The sequence below is a fragment of the Lepisosteus oculatus genome, chromosome 2 (genome assembly GCF_040954835.1).
Source record: "Lepisosteus oculatus isolate fLepOcu1 chromosome 2, fLepOcu1.hap2, whole genome shotgun sequence".
Taxonomy (NCBI): domain Eukaryota; kingdom Metazoa; phylum Chordata; class Actinopteri; order Semionotiformes; family Lepisosteidae; genus Lepisosteus; species Lepisosteus oculatus.
In genome coordinates, this window is record NC_090697.1 from 5,016,281 (window position 1) to 5,031,878 (window position 15,598).

A 15,598-nucleotide genomic window follows, 5' to 3' on the forward strand; every position below is an offset into this window, starting at 1 on the left:
GGTCCCTGCTACGCGCAGGGAGGGCGATGACGTCACCGTGCCCAGACGAGCTCCGCTACACTGACACCCCTCCGTTTTTGTACAGACCTCAAAATACTGCCACCACTTCAATTGTATATCTGAATGCTGCTTAAATCTATAGCTGCCACCCTGTTCTGGTCTCCAGGAATTGTGAGGTCATTTTTCTTTGACATCGTTGTGTCACTGCGTGTGAGGCAACACCCAAGTAAGCGCCTCGTCGTACTTGTACCTGACCTGACTGGAAAAGGGGGTGACATCATCTCGGAATATCCAGCTTGCCCCGGAACCAGGTGAATGACTGTGCTTTGCAGGACACACACGGCCCTTTCTTGCAGCTTTAGGTGTGAAATGTGTTAGGAAACCCCACCTGATGCAGGTAAGGTTTCTGAATGCCTGTGCTTGTAAAGCAGGCCAGAGGCAACCTATTGTACTTCAACTCTGCTCATGGGCCGTGTTGCAAGGTGACAAGGTTTCTATTTGAAGCAGTAATGCAACGTGAGACGTGAAGATACTTGAGAAAGGATCTTTTTTTTTAAAAAAAAGAAAGAAAAGACCACTAGAAACTACAGAGTTGCAGCCTGTATGTTTTACATTTTGTGATTAAGATCAATTAATGAATCTATGATGATTCCAGGAGATGTAGTTAGTGGGTTTTTTTTCTGACTAATCCAAATATTGCCACAAGCATTTTGGTTGATTCAGAATATGTTTGAGCCTGTGGCTGAATGTTTATGGTGTGGAACTTCCGCCAGCATGAAGAAAATATTTTGTGATCCCTAGCTCTTCAGATGGGCTCATCACTTTTACCTTATCACTCAGCACCTCCCAGCTGCTCGTGTGCACCAGTCCAGGAAGTCAGTGCTGCCCAGAGTGTCACAGGAGGCCAGGCAGACTAGTAATAGCAGGGATTTAAGGAAGTGAAATTAACTACAATATGCACTGCTTGCTTCCTCAATTCCATGGCCTGAATAAATACTGTGCTGACTTCCTTATGTGACTAGGTGAAAAAAGAGCTGAAGTGTTCACAGCAAACAAAGAGGACAAGGCACCCAGCTGAGCAAGTTGCGCTTCCAGGATTTTCTACACTGTAAGTAAAAATACATTCATTAAGTAAACTCTTTTGCCAAGAAGAAGAATCAAATTCACCTACATTTCTGTTCTAATGTATTTCATTCTTGGTGTGAACTCAGAATGAAGGGAACTGAAGTTGTTTTTGAGAGACTGTGTGCTTTCAGTCCCTCTCTCATCATTTTTTTGCTCAAGCTTATGAGTCGTGAAACATTTGTCTGCAACTTTGTGAAGTAGTTCTGAACCTATCAGCACAAATCAGTAGTGCCAGTGATAGTCTGTGACGACGTCAGGTGTGGGAGTACTCGCTGTGTATTTTCATTTGCTGGGGGAGATATTCCTCCTCCGTTAACACGAGCCTGATAATAATGCAGAAGTAGAAAGATCTTTCAGACAAAGAGGGATTTAAAAAAATTACCTTAACCAAAAGCCTTGGTTACAGACACAGGATGTGGTGCAAAATTGTGAAGGATTTTCAATTCGATTACATACTTAAAACAATTTGATGAGCGCGCAGTGTTTATCAGGCTAACGAAAAGGAGAAGAGCTATGCAAAACTGGTTTTGTTCCATGTTTGTGCTGTAAAATGTCTGCATGGTTTTGTTTTAGTTTAAAATACTGTATATAGAGTTTTGTTGGTCACAGCATCAATATCGTATGTGCTTTACGTCTTTAAAAAAGGTTGCATTATTTTAGTAGTATGTTCTTTGTGGAACTGTTGCATTTTTTCTCATTCCACAGGGGCTGTGTGTGTTAAACATACTTTTGAATGCCCACAGACTACTGGCTTCTACTTTATTTGGTGGTAAGAAAAGTAATGTGTAGAATGCAGCACTCAGCTGCTTCAATTACTTGAAGCAGCTACATAACTCAATATGGTAAACAGGCTCTGTTGCTTTGAAAGAGAATCATATTTTGAAATGATGAAAGATTCATCCAACTTGGAAGATATTAAAAATTAGAACAGTCGGCCTGTCACGGACACAGTTGTTTGAGAAACTGAAAGGTTTCAAAAACATTCCAGAGTTACTGCATGGTTCCATCATGCCTCTTACTGAAATTAAGTCCTACCCTGAGACCACTTTGTGCTTATGTCTTGCTGCTATAAGTGTTTTTAAATACAGTGCCTTGCAGAAGTACTCAGGCCTTTGTATATTTTTAACATTTGGTTGTTTCAAATCGTGCTGTCATGACACATCGATGTAGCTATTCATATTTGTTATATACACCGCCACATGTTCAAAGGAAAAACAAAAGAAGTCATGATAGCACAGGTCTTCCAGACCCTTTGCTGTGGCAAACCTATATTAATTTGGATGCACAAAAATACCTAAACAAGCCTCATGATTAGTTGGGTGGTCCCTGCCTGTGTGCAATAATAATGAATAGCTGATTTCTGATTAAAACCACCTGTTTCTGTGAGATTCCTTGGGTTATGTAGCGAATTTCAAACAAGGACTCAAGCACACAGACTAAGGAGCTTTCAAAGCAGGCCAGGGATAAAGTCATCGAAAAGCAGATCAGGAGCAGGGTATCGCTAACTCTGTGAGCACAGTCTACTCGATCATCAAGAAAGAGATGGTGTGTCGTACCATCCAGACACTGCCTAGACGAGGCTGTCCCTCCACACCGAGCAGCCAGGCGAGGAGGGGACGGGTGAGGGGGGCCACAGCGAGGCCAACGACTCTGGAAGAGCTACAGAGTTCAACGGCAGAGACAGGAGTAAGTGTGCATCCATCAGCAGTACCCCGGTCCTCAAAGCTGGCACGTATGGCAGGCAGTGAAAACCCATTTCCATGGTAGCAAGGAGTTCACAACAAAGCACCTGAGTGATTCCGCACAGATGTGGAAAAAGGTGTTGCGGACCAACTGTGAGACCAGACTGGAACGTTTTCTTGTCGCAAGGAAAGTCGTTCCACACGTTCTCCTCGTCAACGCTGTCCCTTCCAGTCCAGCGAGGTGGTGGCAGGGAGATGCGTCTCCTCAACGGGTACTGGAAACCTTGCTGGGACTGAAGGGACAAGGGACAGAGAACAGTACAGGCAAGTAGTGGAGGAAAATCTGTTTCAGTTGGCTCAAAACTTAAAACTTGTGTTTGCAGCGGGATAATGATCCGAAGCACAAGGTCAGAGCTACACTGTAGTGGCTTAAGGATAAGAAAGTGACTGTCCATGAGTGGCCCAGTCAAAGCCCTGAGTTGAATCCTTTTGGCAATCTGTGGAAAGATTAGGTAGGTAGGTGGAGAGACAAGACTTACCCAAGAAGACTTGTGTAATGTTTCATTTTTGTTAAGGGTGATTCTACCAGCTAAGGAGTTCATGGGTCTGAATACTTGTGCAATGAACATTCTTTCTTGTTTTCCTTAAGTTTTTTGCTGACTTTTACTGTGACATACAGTATCTTACCCCTAGAACTCTATAAGTTTGAACATTTAGGCTTGAATAAAACTTCAAGTTAAAAAAAATGTGTGCGCATGATTTTGTAATTTTACAAAATAAGAGACCAAAGACAAGGCCTGAAAAGTTTTGCAAGTCACTGTATGAATGATCAAATTTTTACTGCATTTCCTGTGCTTCTTTCTTCAAATTCCATATATTGCTATGGATATGAAATATATACTGAGCATAAAAAGAAGACATCATTCATGTACCTGGCAGACGATGATAACAGGATATAGACAAGTACAGGGTGTCGCATGCAGGTACTACAAACACGAACTATAGATTCAAAAATGGGAAACAATGCTTTAGAAAGGGCTACACTTAAAAAAAGATGTAGGTGTTTATGCTGACACATTCGAACCTCTAGACAATGTGGGGAAGCAAAAAACAAATGGCAAAATATTTGGAGGTTGCACTGAAAGGTGTAGAGATTGAAGGGTGTTGTTAAAATCTCAAGCGTTTAGAGTACTGTGTCGAGTTTGATCGTCACTTTACAATGAAAGAAATTGCTGCTTTGGAAACAGTCCAGAGAAGAAGCCCAGTACATTCCCAGGCTTAAAGAAATGTCCTTGAACTGGGCTTTGGTCTTGAACAGAGAGCGCCACGAGGAGACCTGAAACAGGAGGAGACCTGAACATCCTCAAGGGCCCTGACAAAGACAATCCAGTGGACTTCTTCAGCATAGACAGTTTAACGCAGGGGAACAGAAAGGGCACATGGAAGAACGTCTTTACACATATTATAAAACAGGCTATACAGTATATAAAGTCGAAGCTGATGCCCTGCGCTCTTTCAGGAACTGGATGGATGACATGTCTAATCAATTAGCTACTAACTACCAAATGGGCCAGATGTTAGGTCATGACTAGATAACCAGAAGGCTGAGGACTTTCACCCGGCTTGCTCCTGTAAAATGCCTTGATGTATAAAAGGGTACAAATGTAATTTATTAGGATCTGGGCCTGTGGCTGGAAGGTTGCCGGTTCGTATCCTGCAGCCAACAGAGGAATCCTATTCCGTTGGTCCCCTGAGCAAGGCCTTTCACCCCAACTGCTCCAGGGGCGCCGTATGAACAACTGACCCTGCGCTCTGACCCCAAGTTGGGGTATGCGAAAAGACAAATTCCTAATACAAGAAATTAGATAAGGCCAATAAAGTGATCTCTCTAATACTGGACAGACATATTAGCCAGATGTGTTAATAAGAATAATTATTGTATATCCAGACTCCACAGTTGTCACAGTTCTTTAGTGTAGAAATTTAAGTTGTCACATATCAATAGTTTGAACAATGAAAAAACAGTTAAAGTTAAAAATTTGTTCTTTTTAACTTTTTTTAATCAAGGACAATGACCCCAAAACACCTCCTTTTGGGAAGAGCATGTCACACACATGCTATATATATATAAATTCATGTTAAAAGATTTTTGTTGGCATTTCTAAATATTGCAGAATGTTTCTGAATGTAAATTATGTCAGGGGGTGCTTATATACATCTTTCTGGGAAAAATATCATCCTTTCCCCGAGCCTGTCCAGTAGCCATTCTGAGCAGGAGAAGAAGTCACACTGTAAAAACAACATCTCTCGAAGTGCAGTAAAAACAGGGGTCCCCAATTCTAGCTGCTGAGGTCAGGCCAGCGTAGCTACAGGCTTTCAATCCTGTTGGGCTTTTAAAAACCTGAATGGGCTTGTTACTTGGGAAACTGGAAAAAAAATATTCTCCAGCTTCAAATTTACATGACCTTTTATCATTCTGAAATAATGGCCCGCATCCTGTTATTGTGTCACAGGTTAAGCTAGAGAAAGTTTGAAGGTGATTTGAATCCTTTTAAAGTGATGCCTCTTTTCCCCTCGTGACCTGCTGCTGAGGAGATCACTCTTAGGGGCTTTTCAGAGACATGACGTGAGAGTGATGCTGCAGCTGCAGAGCAAGAAGATTCTATCAAAGCTGCAAACCACAATTAAAGTGGCTAAAAACCCCTCTGACTTGATCTTCGACTTCCTGTGTTTACAGCGTGTGTCAGAGAATGCTTCGCTGCCTGCTCGCTCGTCGGTTGTCAGTTTTTCCAGAGCTGGGCCTGTTGCTGTGGAAACTCTGAAACCAGATGCAATAAAAAGGGCAGGAGGGAGGGTTCCCCGGCGGCAGACACCAGAGAGGAGCCCCGAGACCAAGAGAGCATGGACAGACACCAGAGGACCATCGAGCGCTTCCTCAAGCTGGGGTACTCCCGCAGGGACATCGTGCGGGTTCTGGAGAGCCTGCACTGGGACGCCCTGACGAATGACATCTTGGAGGAGCTGCTGAAGACCGGCAGCAGCGCCCAGCCAGCCGGTGCGCCGCCCAGGAGCCCCAGCCCGCAGCTCGTACCCCGGGGCTGCAGCCCCGCAGAGCTGGCGGAGGAGGAGCTCCCAGAGCCCGGCAGCGGCCTGAGACCCGTAGTCATCGATGGCAGCAACGTAGCCATGAGGTGAGTCTCTGTCACGGGCCAGGCCCCCGGGGGCTGCTCTGGCAGACTAGAGCAGCCCTGCCTGGCAGAGGTTGCCACACAGGATCTGCTGGTTTACACCTCGAACGTAGGTTTTTTTTGTGTAGTGTAACTGAATTTGTTTATGCTAAAACTTTCCCACTATACCCCGGAGGTCTGGACGCAGGGAGTCAAACACAGAGACCTTTTCGGGTGGTGTGCTTGACAGGGAAGAAGACTGGAGTAGGACAGATACAACAGCTTTCTGTGTTCGCGTGATCAACTGCTTGAAACGCACTCAGGGGCTCTACAATAGTCCTTTGTGGATACTGGATCATTAAGGGTATTTTAGAAGCAGCAGTGTAGAGTTTTGTTCCCGATCTGCCTGCCGCTTGGGCCGAGGTGTCTTTTACAGCACAATAGAAAAGCACAAGCGGAGGTCTGGGTGGCGGGGGCGCATGCTCGCTGAAGCGCAAGAAAGTCAAAGCTGCGGATTTTCTTAAATGCAAATAAAATAAAGTAAAATCTGAAGTCTTACAGTATGTCAGCTACAGCCTGGCACAGGAAAGTTTTCAACAAAAACAAAACATATGAATGCAGCCTTGCTTCCTGGTGACCTGTTTTCATATAATGGCTCTGATTTGTTCAGATTTCACACTTCTGTTTCCCAGAGTGGTATCCACCAGGGTGACAGTGGGTATGTGCCTCCTTGTACGTCAGCTACTTCAGAGTGTTCTACCTGGTTCAGCTCCTCAGGTTAGGTGAGCACACTGGCACGGCTGCGCTTTTTTAAGGCTAGGGGCTCAGAGTGGAGAAGATCCCCGTGTTTTTTGTAAGAGCTGCTGCCGCAAAGTCAAGGGCTCCAGCCACAGAGTGTCCCCACCGCAGGGCACAAGCCTTACAGCTCTGACCGCCTCAAATGAGCCTCAGATGCCAAGTCGATAAGTGCAGTACTAAGACGAAACCACGTGGAGTGGTGGAGGTGCCATCTGACTGTTGTTTCATTCGATTCTCTAGATTCATTCAGATTCATTTAGCTGAACAGCTTTAAAAGGCAAAGATCTAAAGTTTCGCTCGTTCTAAATGTCACCCTCCACCATGTGAATAATTGTGCCTGGAAATGCTCCATGCAGAAACAGAACTGTGACTGTTGCAGTTTAACTCCCCCAAAAAGCAGTCAGTGGAGCAGATTTACACTGAAGCATTTGATAGTTTGAAAGTATGTCTGCATGTGGGAACAGTAATATAGCACATGAGCAGAGTGACATGAAGTATCTTCAGCTGTCACCAGCGTTAACACTGGGTCAGTTAACACTGTGTTGGTCTGAAGCTTGAAAGTTGATTTCCGTGTAAAAATTGACAGAAAACACGTCTGAAGGGAACATATTTAGATGCTGTAATTATCTGATCATGAAGAAGTTATGGGGAAAGAGGCAGTGGCAGTCTGTTTTAGTGCTGAATTCTTAAACCTTGCTCTGTCTATGAAAACGGAGGACGGCACAGTTCTCGACAAGACAAGTAAGAAGGGCTTTCAAATGCCAAACCTGACACAAAATGTTCATGCAAAAGCGAAACCCGCATGCTCCCGGCTTCAGATAATTGCCACCTTTTAGAAGAAATTCATGATTGTTTTGTACAAGAGGGCTTGTGAGAGTAGATCTCAATCATGTGGTCGAAAAACATCTGAACTGCCGAGAAGCACAAAGTGGTGCAGATCAAAATAACTTCTGCAAGCTGGAAGACCAAAAGGGGCGCGATGGAACATTCAAATAGCTGATGTCATTGAAACCGAGAGAGTGACGTTTTTGATCAGCACAGGTCTTACAGTAACGTGGTCGATTTATTTAAATAGTTGTTCTGTTTCAGACGTATTCTGAACAACACTGCACAATGCATCATGGACAGCATAAGCCAGAGCCTAAGTGGTCACTAGTGTTGATTAACGCCGTTGGTTTGAATATTTCAACTGCCATTTGAAGCTTAAATGATATATTTTATCCTCCATACTAGTTGTGTACTAACTATTCATCTTAAATTATATATTTTAGCCTCCTTACTAGTTGTGTACTAAGTATTCATCTGATTTCTACCATTTTTGTTCATAATGAGCCAATAATGTATTGCCTCACATTTTGACAAGCATTAAAACAGGATGATATTAGATACACTAATTACTATAATAAGCATCAAAATAGCATATAAATGGTATGGATGTAACATATTAAGTTTATATGATACAATGCAACAGATGTCTTGTCCGTTTTGCACATGGTGGGGTATTAAACGTGCTGTATGTTTTTAAAGAATTTTAGACACAGAGGCCTTATAATGTAATGTCCTGTTAAATTCGCCACTAATCTTTTGCTGCCATTATTTTAATTTTCCTTTGTGTCACAAAAAAAATAAAACAGTGAAGCAATTATTCTTTTTTGCTACATGCAAAATAACATGAGACTTCCTGTTCAGGGCTCAGTGAGAAGAAGGGAAATTACCTTCCTCGGGTTACCAGCTGTAGGCAAATGAGCTCCAGAACTCGAGTGTGAGATATCTTGAAAAGAAGCTGGTGTAAACGTGTGGTTCTAGTGTCAAAGGAGAAGCAGGAACTTTAGCCGGCCAGGAAGTACAGAACGTGCAGTGCTCATGGTGTGTGTTCGTACAGTAGGCTGGGCCTCTGCACTTGCTTTCCCAGTAGCAGACTGGCTCAGCGCCTCTTGTGAAATGCTGTGTGAATTAAGTCAGTGGTTTACTGTCTCAAAACTGTAACTTAAGCGTTGGAGGAGATGCAGCATTCTTTCTGCATGAAGGTGCCCTTAAACGCATCACAGTCGCACCTGTAAACCGACTGTCCACAGTAGGAGCTCTGACCTGCTGGTGTTGTTGCAGCCATGGCGACAAGCAAGTGTTCTCCTGTCGCGGGATCCAGCTGGCTGTGCAGTGGTTCTGGGACAGGGGCCATCATGACATCACGGTGTTTGTGCCCTTGTGGAGGAAGGAGCAGCCCAAGCCGGAAGCTCCCATTACACGTAAGTAGAGTCCACAGATGTCTGGGGCGACGGCTCTGTCTTTTCACTGCTTCAAAGCCTACGTTTCAAATCTAAAAACTTCCAAGAGCTAAAGGAAACGTGGCAGCTCGTGTGTCAGGCGGGCTGGATGATGTGGTTTGCAGTTTCTTTTTTTTTTTGTGAAGCTTCAAAAGTGAGAACTACTGTATGCCATCAATGAGTTAGAAGTAGACGCGGACTGTACTGCTTTGTTTGAGACTGCCTTTTTTCTCATTTCATTAAGCACAGGGCTACAAGATGAATGATATGAACAGAAGTACAGCATTTCAAGCAGGCCCAGCTCTGCTCCTGGAGAGCCCCGATTCAGCAGGTTTTGTAGGTCACCCTTACATCACCCCTTTCTCATGAGCTGGAATTTGTGATGAATGACGTCGTTGGTTTGTTAAATTCAGTAGCTAGAGAAAAAGTGGGACCAAGATGTACTGGTCAGCCCTCAGCGACCCGTAAATAAACAGAATGGTTAGTTCATTCATCAGCACCCTGCAGGCGTTTCAGCACTTTAGAAACAGGTGACCTGGAAGACTCAACAGAGGATGCTGTCGCCATGGCCTTTTGTTGATTACAGCTCAGCATTCAATACCATAGTGCCCTCAAAGCTTGTCATCAAGCTCCAGGACCTGGAACTGAACACCTCCCTCTGTAATTGGATCCTGGACTTCTTGACAGAACGTCCGCAGATGGTGAGGGTGGGCACCAACATATCCTCTACTGACACTAAACACTGGAGCCCCCCAAGGCTGTGTGCTTAGCCCTGTCCTCTACTGCTTATTTACACATGATTGTGTCGCCAGGCATAACTCAAACTCCATCATTAAGTTTGTGGATGATACAACTGTCATTGGCCTGATCACAGATGGTGAAGAGCCTGCGTACAGGGAGGAGGTTGAAACCCTGGCAGCATGGTGCCAGAAGAACAACCTCTCTCTGAACATCAGTAAGACTAAGGAGATGATTATGGTTTATACAAAACACTAGGGAGGAGATCACACACCTATCCACATCAATGGGACTGCAGTGGAGAAAGTCAGCAGTTTTAAGTTCCTGGGAGTTAACATCTCAGAGGACTTAACCTGGACCCACCACATCAACACCGTGGTCAAGACAGCACGGCAGCGCCTGTTCTTTCTCGGTAGGCTAAAGAGGTTTGGCATGCCATCACATATCCAGGCCAACTTCTACAGGTGCACCATTGAGAGCATCCTGACTGGCTGCATCACTGCCTGGTATGGGAACTGCTCCTCCCGGGATTGCAAAGTACTGCAGAGGGTGGTGAAGTCAGCGCAGCTCATTACCGGCTGTGAGCTACCAAACATCCAGGATATCTACTCCACTAGATGTCTGAAGAAGGCCAGGTCCATTCCCAGTCATCCCAGTCACAAACTGTTTTCCCTCCTACCATCTGGTAAACGGTATCCACGCATTCAGTCAAAGTCCAACAGACTACGGAACAGCTTCTACCTCCAGGCAATAAGACTGCTAAACAGCCATGCTGTAGTCATCTTCAGCAACAACCCTAAGGGCCATTGTTAAATGGTCAGGTTACATGGACATACAGTTTTCATTGTATTTGGCATGCTGCACTATTTGGACCTAATGTATTGCAGACACCCTGGACACATAGTAGTTCTATTTATATTGAGTTGTATTTTATTTTATTCAATTGTTATTGCGCTATTATGTAACTTTTAACTTTGTGATTTTTATTTTTATCTCCCCCCGGTGAGCTCACAGAAAAGACATTTCCTTGCCAGCAATTACTGCCGCACGCTGAACTGTTGTGCGTTTGATAAATCAACTTTGAATTGATTTGATAATGTGAAGGAGGCTCTCCAGGTTCAGAGGAGGAAACACCCGTTCTGAAGAAAATGTAGGGAGTGCCAAAAGCTTAAAAAGGTTTAACTACCAAGGGGAAGAATTGTCTTCAGAGCAAATATACGTACCTTGTGAGACATGTTATGTACAAAACATTCAGTAATACTGACAAAATAATTCACGATCTTCTAACTCAAAAGGCAAACCATCTCAATGCATTAAGCAGTCAAATGCTCTCGTCTCTGTCTGTGTGTCAAATCTTCCACCGTCCGGACGGCAGACAAGCTAGCGGTGAGTGTGGCTGTATGTGAAGCCTGTGCCATGTGTGCTTTCAGACCAGCACGTCCTCCACGAGCTGGAGAGGAGGAAAATCCTGGTGTACACCCCCTCCCGCTGCGTCAACGGGAAGAGAGTGGTGTGCTACGACGACCGCTTCATCGTCAAGCTGGCCTACAAGTCTGACGGGATCATCGTGTCCAACGACAACTACCGGGACCTGCAGCTGGAGAAACCGCACTGGAAGAAGTTCATAGAGGAGCGGCTCCTCATGTACACCTTCGCAAACGACACGTAGGTTTGTGGGAAACGCCGTCTGTGCGGGTCGTGGGTTTGTTCTGTGGATCATATCTAGGCGTCTTTCTACTACGTCTTCAAATGTCTATGCTACGGCAGGGAGGTACAGTCCATTAAAAAACCTAATCAAGCTTTCCTGGGAGGACTTGCGTGCCCTACAACAGTCACGTCCCAAATTAAGGACTGAGACAATGCTCAGAAACACAATACCGTATGCCACACAAAAGCACACGTGGTCACACGAACTCGGCGGCGCGGTGGTGCAGTGGTGAGCACTTCTACCTCGCAGCCCTGGGTTCAATTCCTGTGTTGAGTTTGTACGTTCTTCCCATGTTCATGGGGGTTTCCAGTTTCCTCCCACTGTCCAAAATTAAAGTGGTAGCTTAATTTTAAATATGGCACATAAAAACAGACGCATGGATACCATCCAGAGTTTCAACATCCCTGCGTGCTGCCATGAGGACTTGGACCCCCCCCCGACATATTCTGATTATTCCGAGGTTATGTTACGATTCGGGAATATATGGGATAAGCAGGGCCAAGCCCAGGAAAGGCCCTCAGAGGCTCTTGCGACTATTTAGAACCATTTCAAACAGTCGCTGGCACACAGAGATTCAAAATGAAAATGAAAGATGGAAGAAGGCGAGCTAAGCTGAGTGCTCACATCTCTGCACGATGTCCGTCTGCTGCAGGTTTATGCCACCAGATGATCCCCTGGGAAGAAATGGACCAACAATCGAAAACTTCCTTAGAAAAACACCTCAAGTGCCTGAGCACAGATGGCAGCACTGCCCCTACGGTAAGAATCTCTGTGGGCGGCATTTCTCCTCCTTCCCTCGTTCACTGAAGTTACATCAATCCGGAGTTGGACAGAGGGTGTCTGGGACGAACATATGTTAACACGACCTCTTGTTTACAGATGTTTAGTCTATGGCTAAAAAAAAACATTACTCCTGACTCAACATCCTTAAGATTTACTTTTCACTTGGATTAACAATACTCGAGAAGTATTGTAGCGCTCCGGGTTCACATGGGTATGCGTCCTCGCCACTGCCGCCTCAGGTCGGCCCCCCACCGCTGGGGACTCGAACCCAGGCCTCCGGCGTCACTCAACAGGGGCCCAGCCAGTTGAGCTAAAGGCAAATCTCCCCTCAACCCAGCAGCTGCGGACCCTGCTCTTCACAGGGAACGTCACCGCGCTGGTAAGCCGGCTCGCACAACCTGCAATGTCGGCCGTACACGACACAATACAATTCAGCTTAACCCGCTTGGCCGAGGGCTGACCTCCTGGCCAGAGGACGAGGAGGCTAGGACTCCCTGTAGTGTGAGGGCTGACCCAGGGGCAGCTGCAGAGGGGGAGGAGGCAGGAAGAGAAAGGTCAAGAGAAGAGGGTCGAGTATGCCTGCTGTTTTAGGTGAGGAAATGACATCAGGAGTGATTATGAATTACTGACAGCAGAGTCTGACTGAACTTGGCTGTTGTCGTCCCTACTGAACCTTCACAAGAAACTCCACCCAAGTCCACCTGGCTAAGCTTTTCTGCTTTTCCGCATTGTTGCTCCGACCTGAACCGCCTGTGTATCTGTCTTTCAGGAAAGAAGTGCACGTATGGGATCAAGTGTAAGTTCTATCACCCAGAGAGGTCGAACCAGTCTCACTTGTCAGTCGCAGACGAACTTCGTGCAAAGACTAGATCCACGTCTCCCAAAGCTTTCCCGGACGCAAGGCAGCTTCCGAACAACGCGGCGACGTCCTCGAGTCGGGGGGCTCTGCCCGTTGCCCCAAACCCACCAGCGTTTTACGAACAGAGTCCCCAGACGGCCGTGTGCGATGGCCTTCAGCCCGCGGTGGCCCCGAGGCAGGACAGTGCTCGCAGTAGGCTGTCACCCAGCCGCCAGTTAGAAAGCTCCAGTCCCAGGCACAGCCCCTCCTCCCCATGGGATCCCCCAACTTTCCCGCGCCCCGCGAGCGCCGGAGGGCTCGATTCTCTGGAGGCCAGGATCTCGAACATGTACGTTCAGGGGAGGCCGTGCTGGAGCGGGAGCCCTCCCCCTCGGAGCAGCAGCCCGGGCAGGCCCTTACCTTCCCACAGCCACAACCACAGCATGAACTGCGCTCGCGCCTGCAGGGCCGGCCTCGGCAGCTCGCGCCCCAGCTGCTGTTTCTGGCACGGAAACGCGCCGCAGAGCAGGGCGCCCGGCCCCTCGCAGGCGTCAGGTGGCTCCGCTCAGAGCCCCAGCTTCTATGTTAGCCCCGGTCGAGGTGCCAGGACCGAAATCCCACGTGGACCCAAGCCTTGCGAGGTCGTACTGCCTCACGGCGACCCCACTCCTTACCAGGAACAAGAGCTGGAGCAGTACCACTACCCCGGCGTGCCACCCAAGTGCTCTGCTCTCCCGAGCTTCAGCTGGGGGGGGGGTCAGTTCGGGCTGCTGGTGGGCGGCCAGGCCTCTGAGCCGCTGCTGAGTGAGCAGAAGAGGACTGTGAGGAAACAGCTGTGCGCCCTCTTCCCTCAGGCCGCGGTGGACCAGGTGATGTGTTTGCACCCGAACGTCTTGGACACATCCAGTCTCATTTCAATCATCCATAAATTTCGAAGCAGCCACTATTGCTTCTAGGTGCCGCGTATTATAGTGGTAATGGAAGGAGGAGCGTGTTAAACCAGTTTGCGTCCTGTTGTATTATTTTTATTATTAGGCAAACTGTAACCACTAAGTTTCTAAGTGCAAAGCACACTTCCTCCGAGAATCATATTACATTATTACACATTAAAGTGTACCTTGTAACTAAGTGCTGAAGAGAAGATCTCATATGCAGGCTGTTTGATATAAGTGATCCTGAAAGAGACACAATCTCTTTCTATAGGCTACGAGAACACCAACATTTAAATTTAAATTCATTCATTTAAATTCAGCATTAGGTGATTGGATTGTAAAACCTAAAGCAACAGATGTTGTTTTTACCCTGTAACCTCACAGTGAGGTGCTTAATACTGAGTAACTGAGAAACATGCTTGGACAGCAAGTGTGAACAAAACTGTCAAAGCTGCTTTTTATAACTTCTCTCATTTAAAGGAAAAGATACATTCAGAAGTCTTTCCTTTTTTACTGACTTGATATTACTGGAATTAACACGTTCTAATCAGAGCAACATACAGAAATTTCTGCTGTGAAAAGCTAATCAGGAGTAATGTTCAGAAAATTGAAAAATAAAAGGTTTTCTGCCGAATTCTATGCATCTACGCATGATTGATACATCTTGCTTCAGCTTGGATCCAAACCCTGTTAATGTCTGTTCACAATGTATAACAGGACTTCATAATGAAGGGGGGGGTATGGTGGTGTTTCATTCATAAATACGTTTAAACATTTTATGTTTATAGATCGAGGTACAATACTTGATTACATAAGTGAATGTAGCAATTAAAAGTATTTGGGTGAATTGTACTAAATGCATGTGTAATGGTTGATGTAATTAATGTTTTTATGCATTATTAAACAAGCGCACTTTATATATAAAGTTACATAATAAGGGACAGCTATAGAATTGCCTTTAACAGAATGTTTAATATCTCCTCATTCCTGCTCTTCTAAATGAAGAAATCAGTAGAGGCCATTGTCGTATGAGGTTTCCAAATGTGAAAGGCATAGATCCAAAGATACTTATGTGCCTTATTAAAGCGTATATAATCAAACTGTTTTTTTGTCTTTACAATGTTAAATTCAGTCTGCTCCTTTTGGTGTTGCATCAGATACACTTTGAGGCAGCACGGACAGGCTTTGTGGTCTGTTCTAGTGCTGGACGTTTCTTCATTAAACGTGCATACAGTAGCTTTACAAATCGGTATCATCGCAGACGATGGCATCATAGGAGTCTGGACAACAGAATTACTCTGCTTGACTGGATTCAGAGTCTGCCTGAAGTCTTCAGTCCCTGCTCATCTGATTCTAGGGTTTTTAGACTACAGTGCATCATGTAGCACCTCAGATGATATTTTTCATATATAAAAACCTGAGCTTCACTTCGTCCTGCACCCAAGCTCTTATTACTTTTTGATTCTGGTTTCATCCCACATCCCATCTGCATGTACAGTAGCTGTGCAGTGTATCTGAACCCAAAGTGCTATGTTTCCAATAATAAATACACACTACCAGCCA

At 45.6% G+C, this 15,598-nt stretch overlaps 1 protein-coding gene across 1 annotated transcript; it reads left to right on the forward strand.

Moving 5' to 3' along the window:
* Window positions 1–949: 949 nt before the first annotated feature.
* On the forward strand, window positions 950–15,135 carry LOC102694725 (probable ribonuclease ZC3H12D). The gene is made up of 6 exons (XM_006626243.3): window positions 950–1,108; window positions 5,545–5,998; window positions 8,879–9,018; window positions 11,205–11,439; window positions 12,135–12,241; window positions 13,035–15,135. Exons 2-6 carry the CDS (start codon window positions 5,709–5,711, stop codon window positions 14,057–14,059), a joined length of 1,797 nt encoding a protein of 598 aa, XP_006626306.2. The 5' UTR covers window positions 950–1,108; window positions 5,545–5,708; the 3' UTR covers window positions 14,060–15,135.
* The last annotated feature ends 463 nt before the right edge of the window (window positions 15,136–15,598 follow it).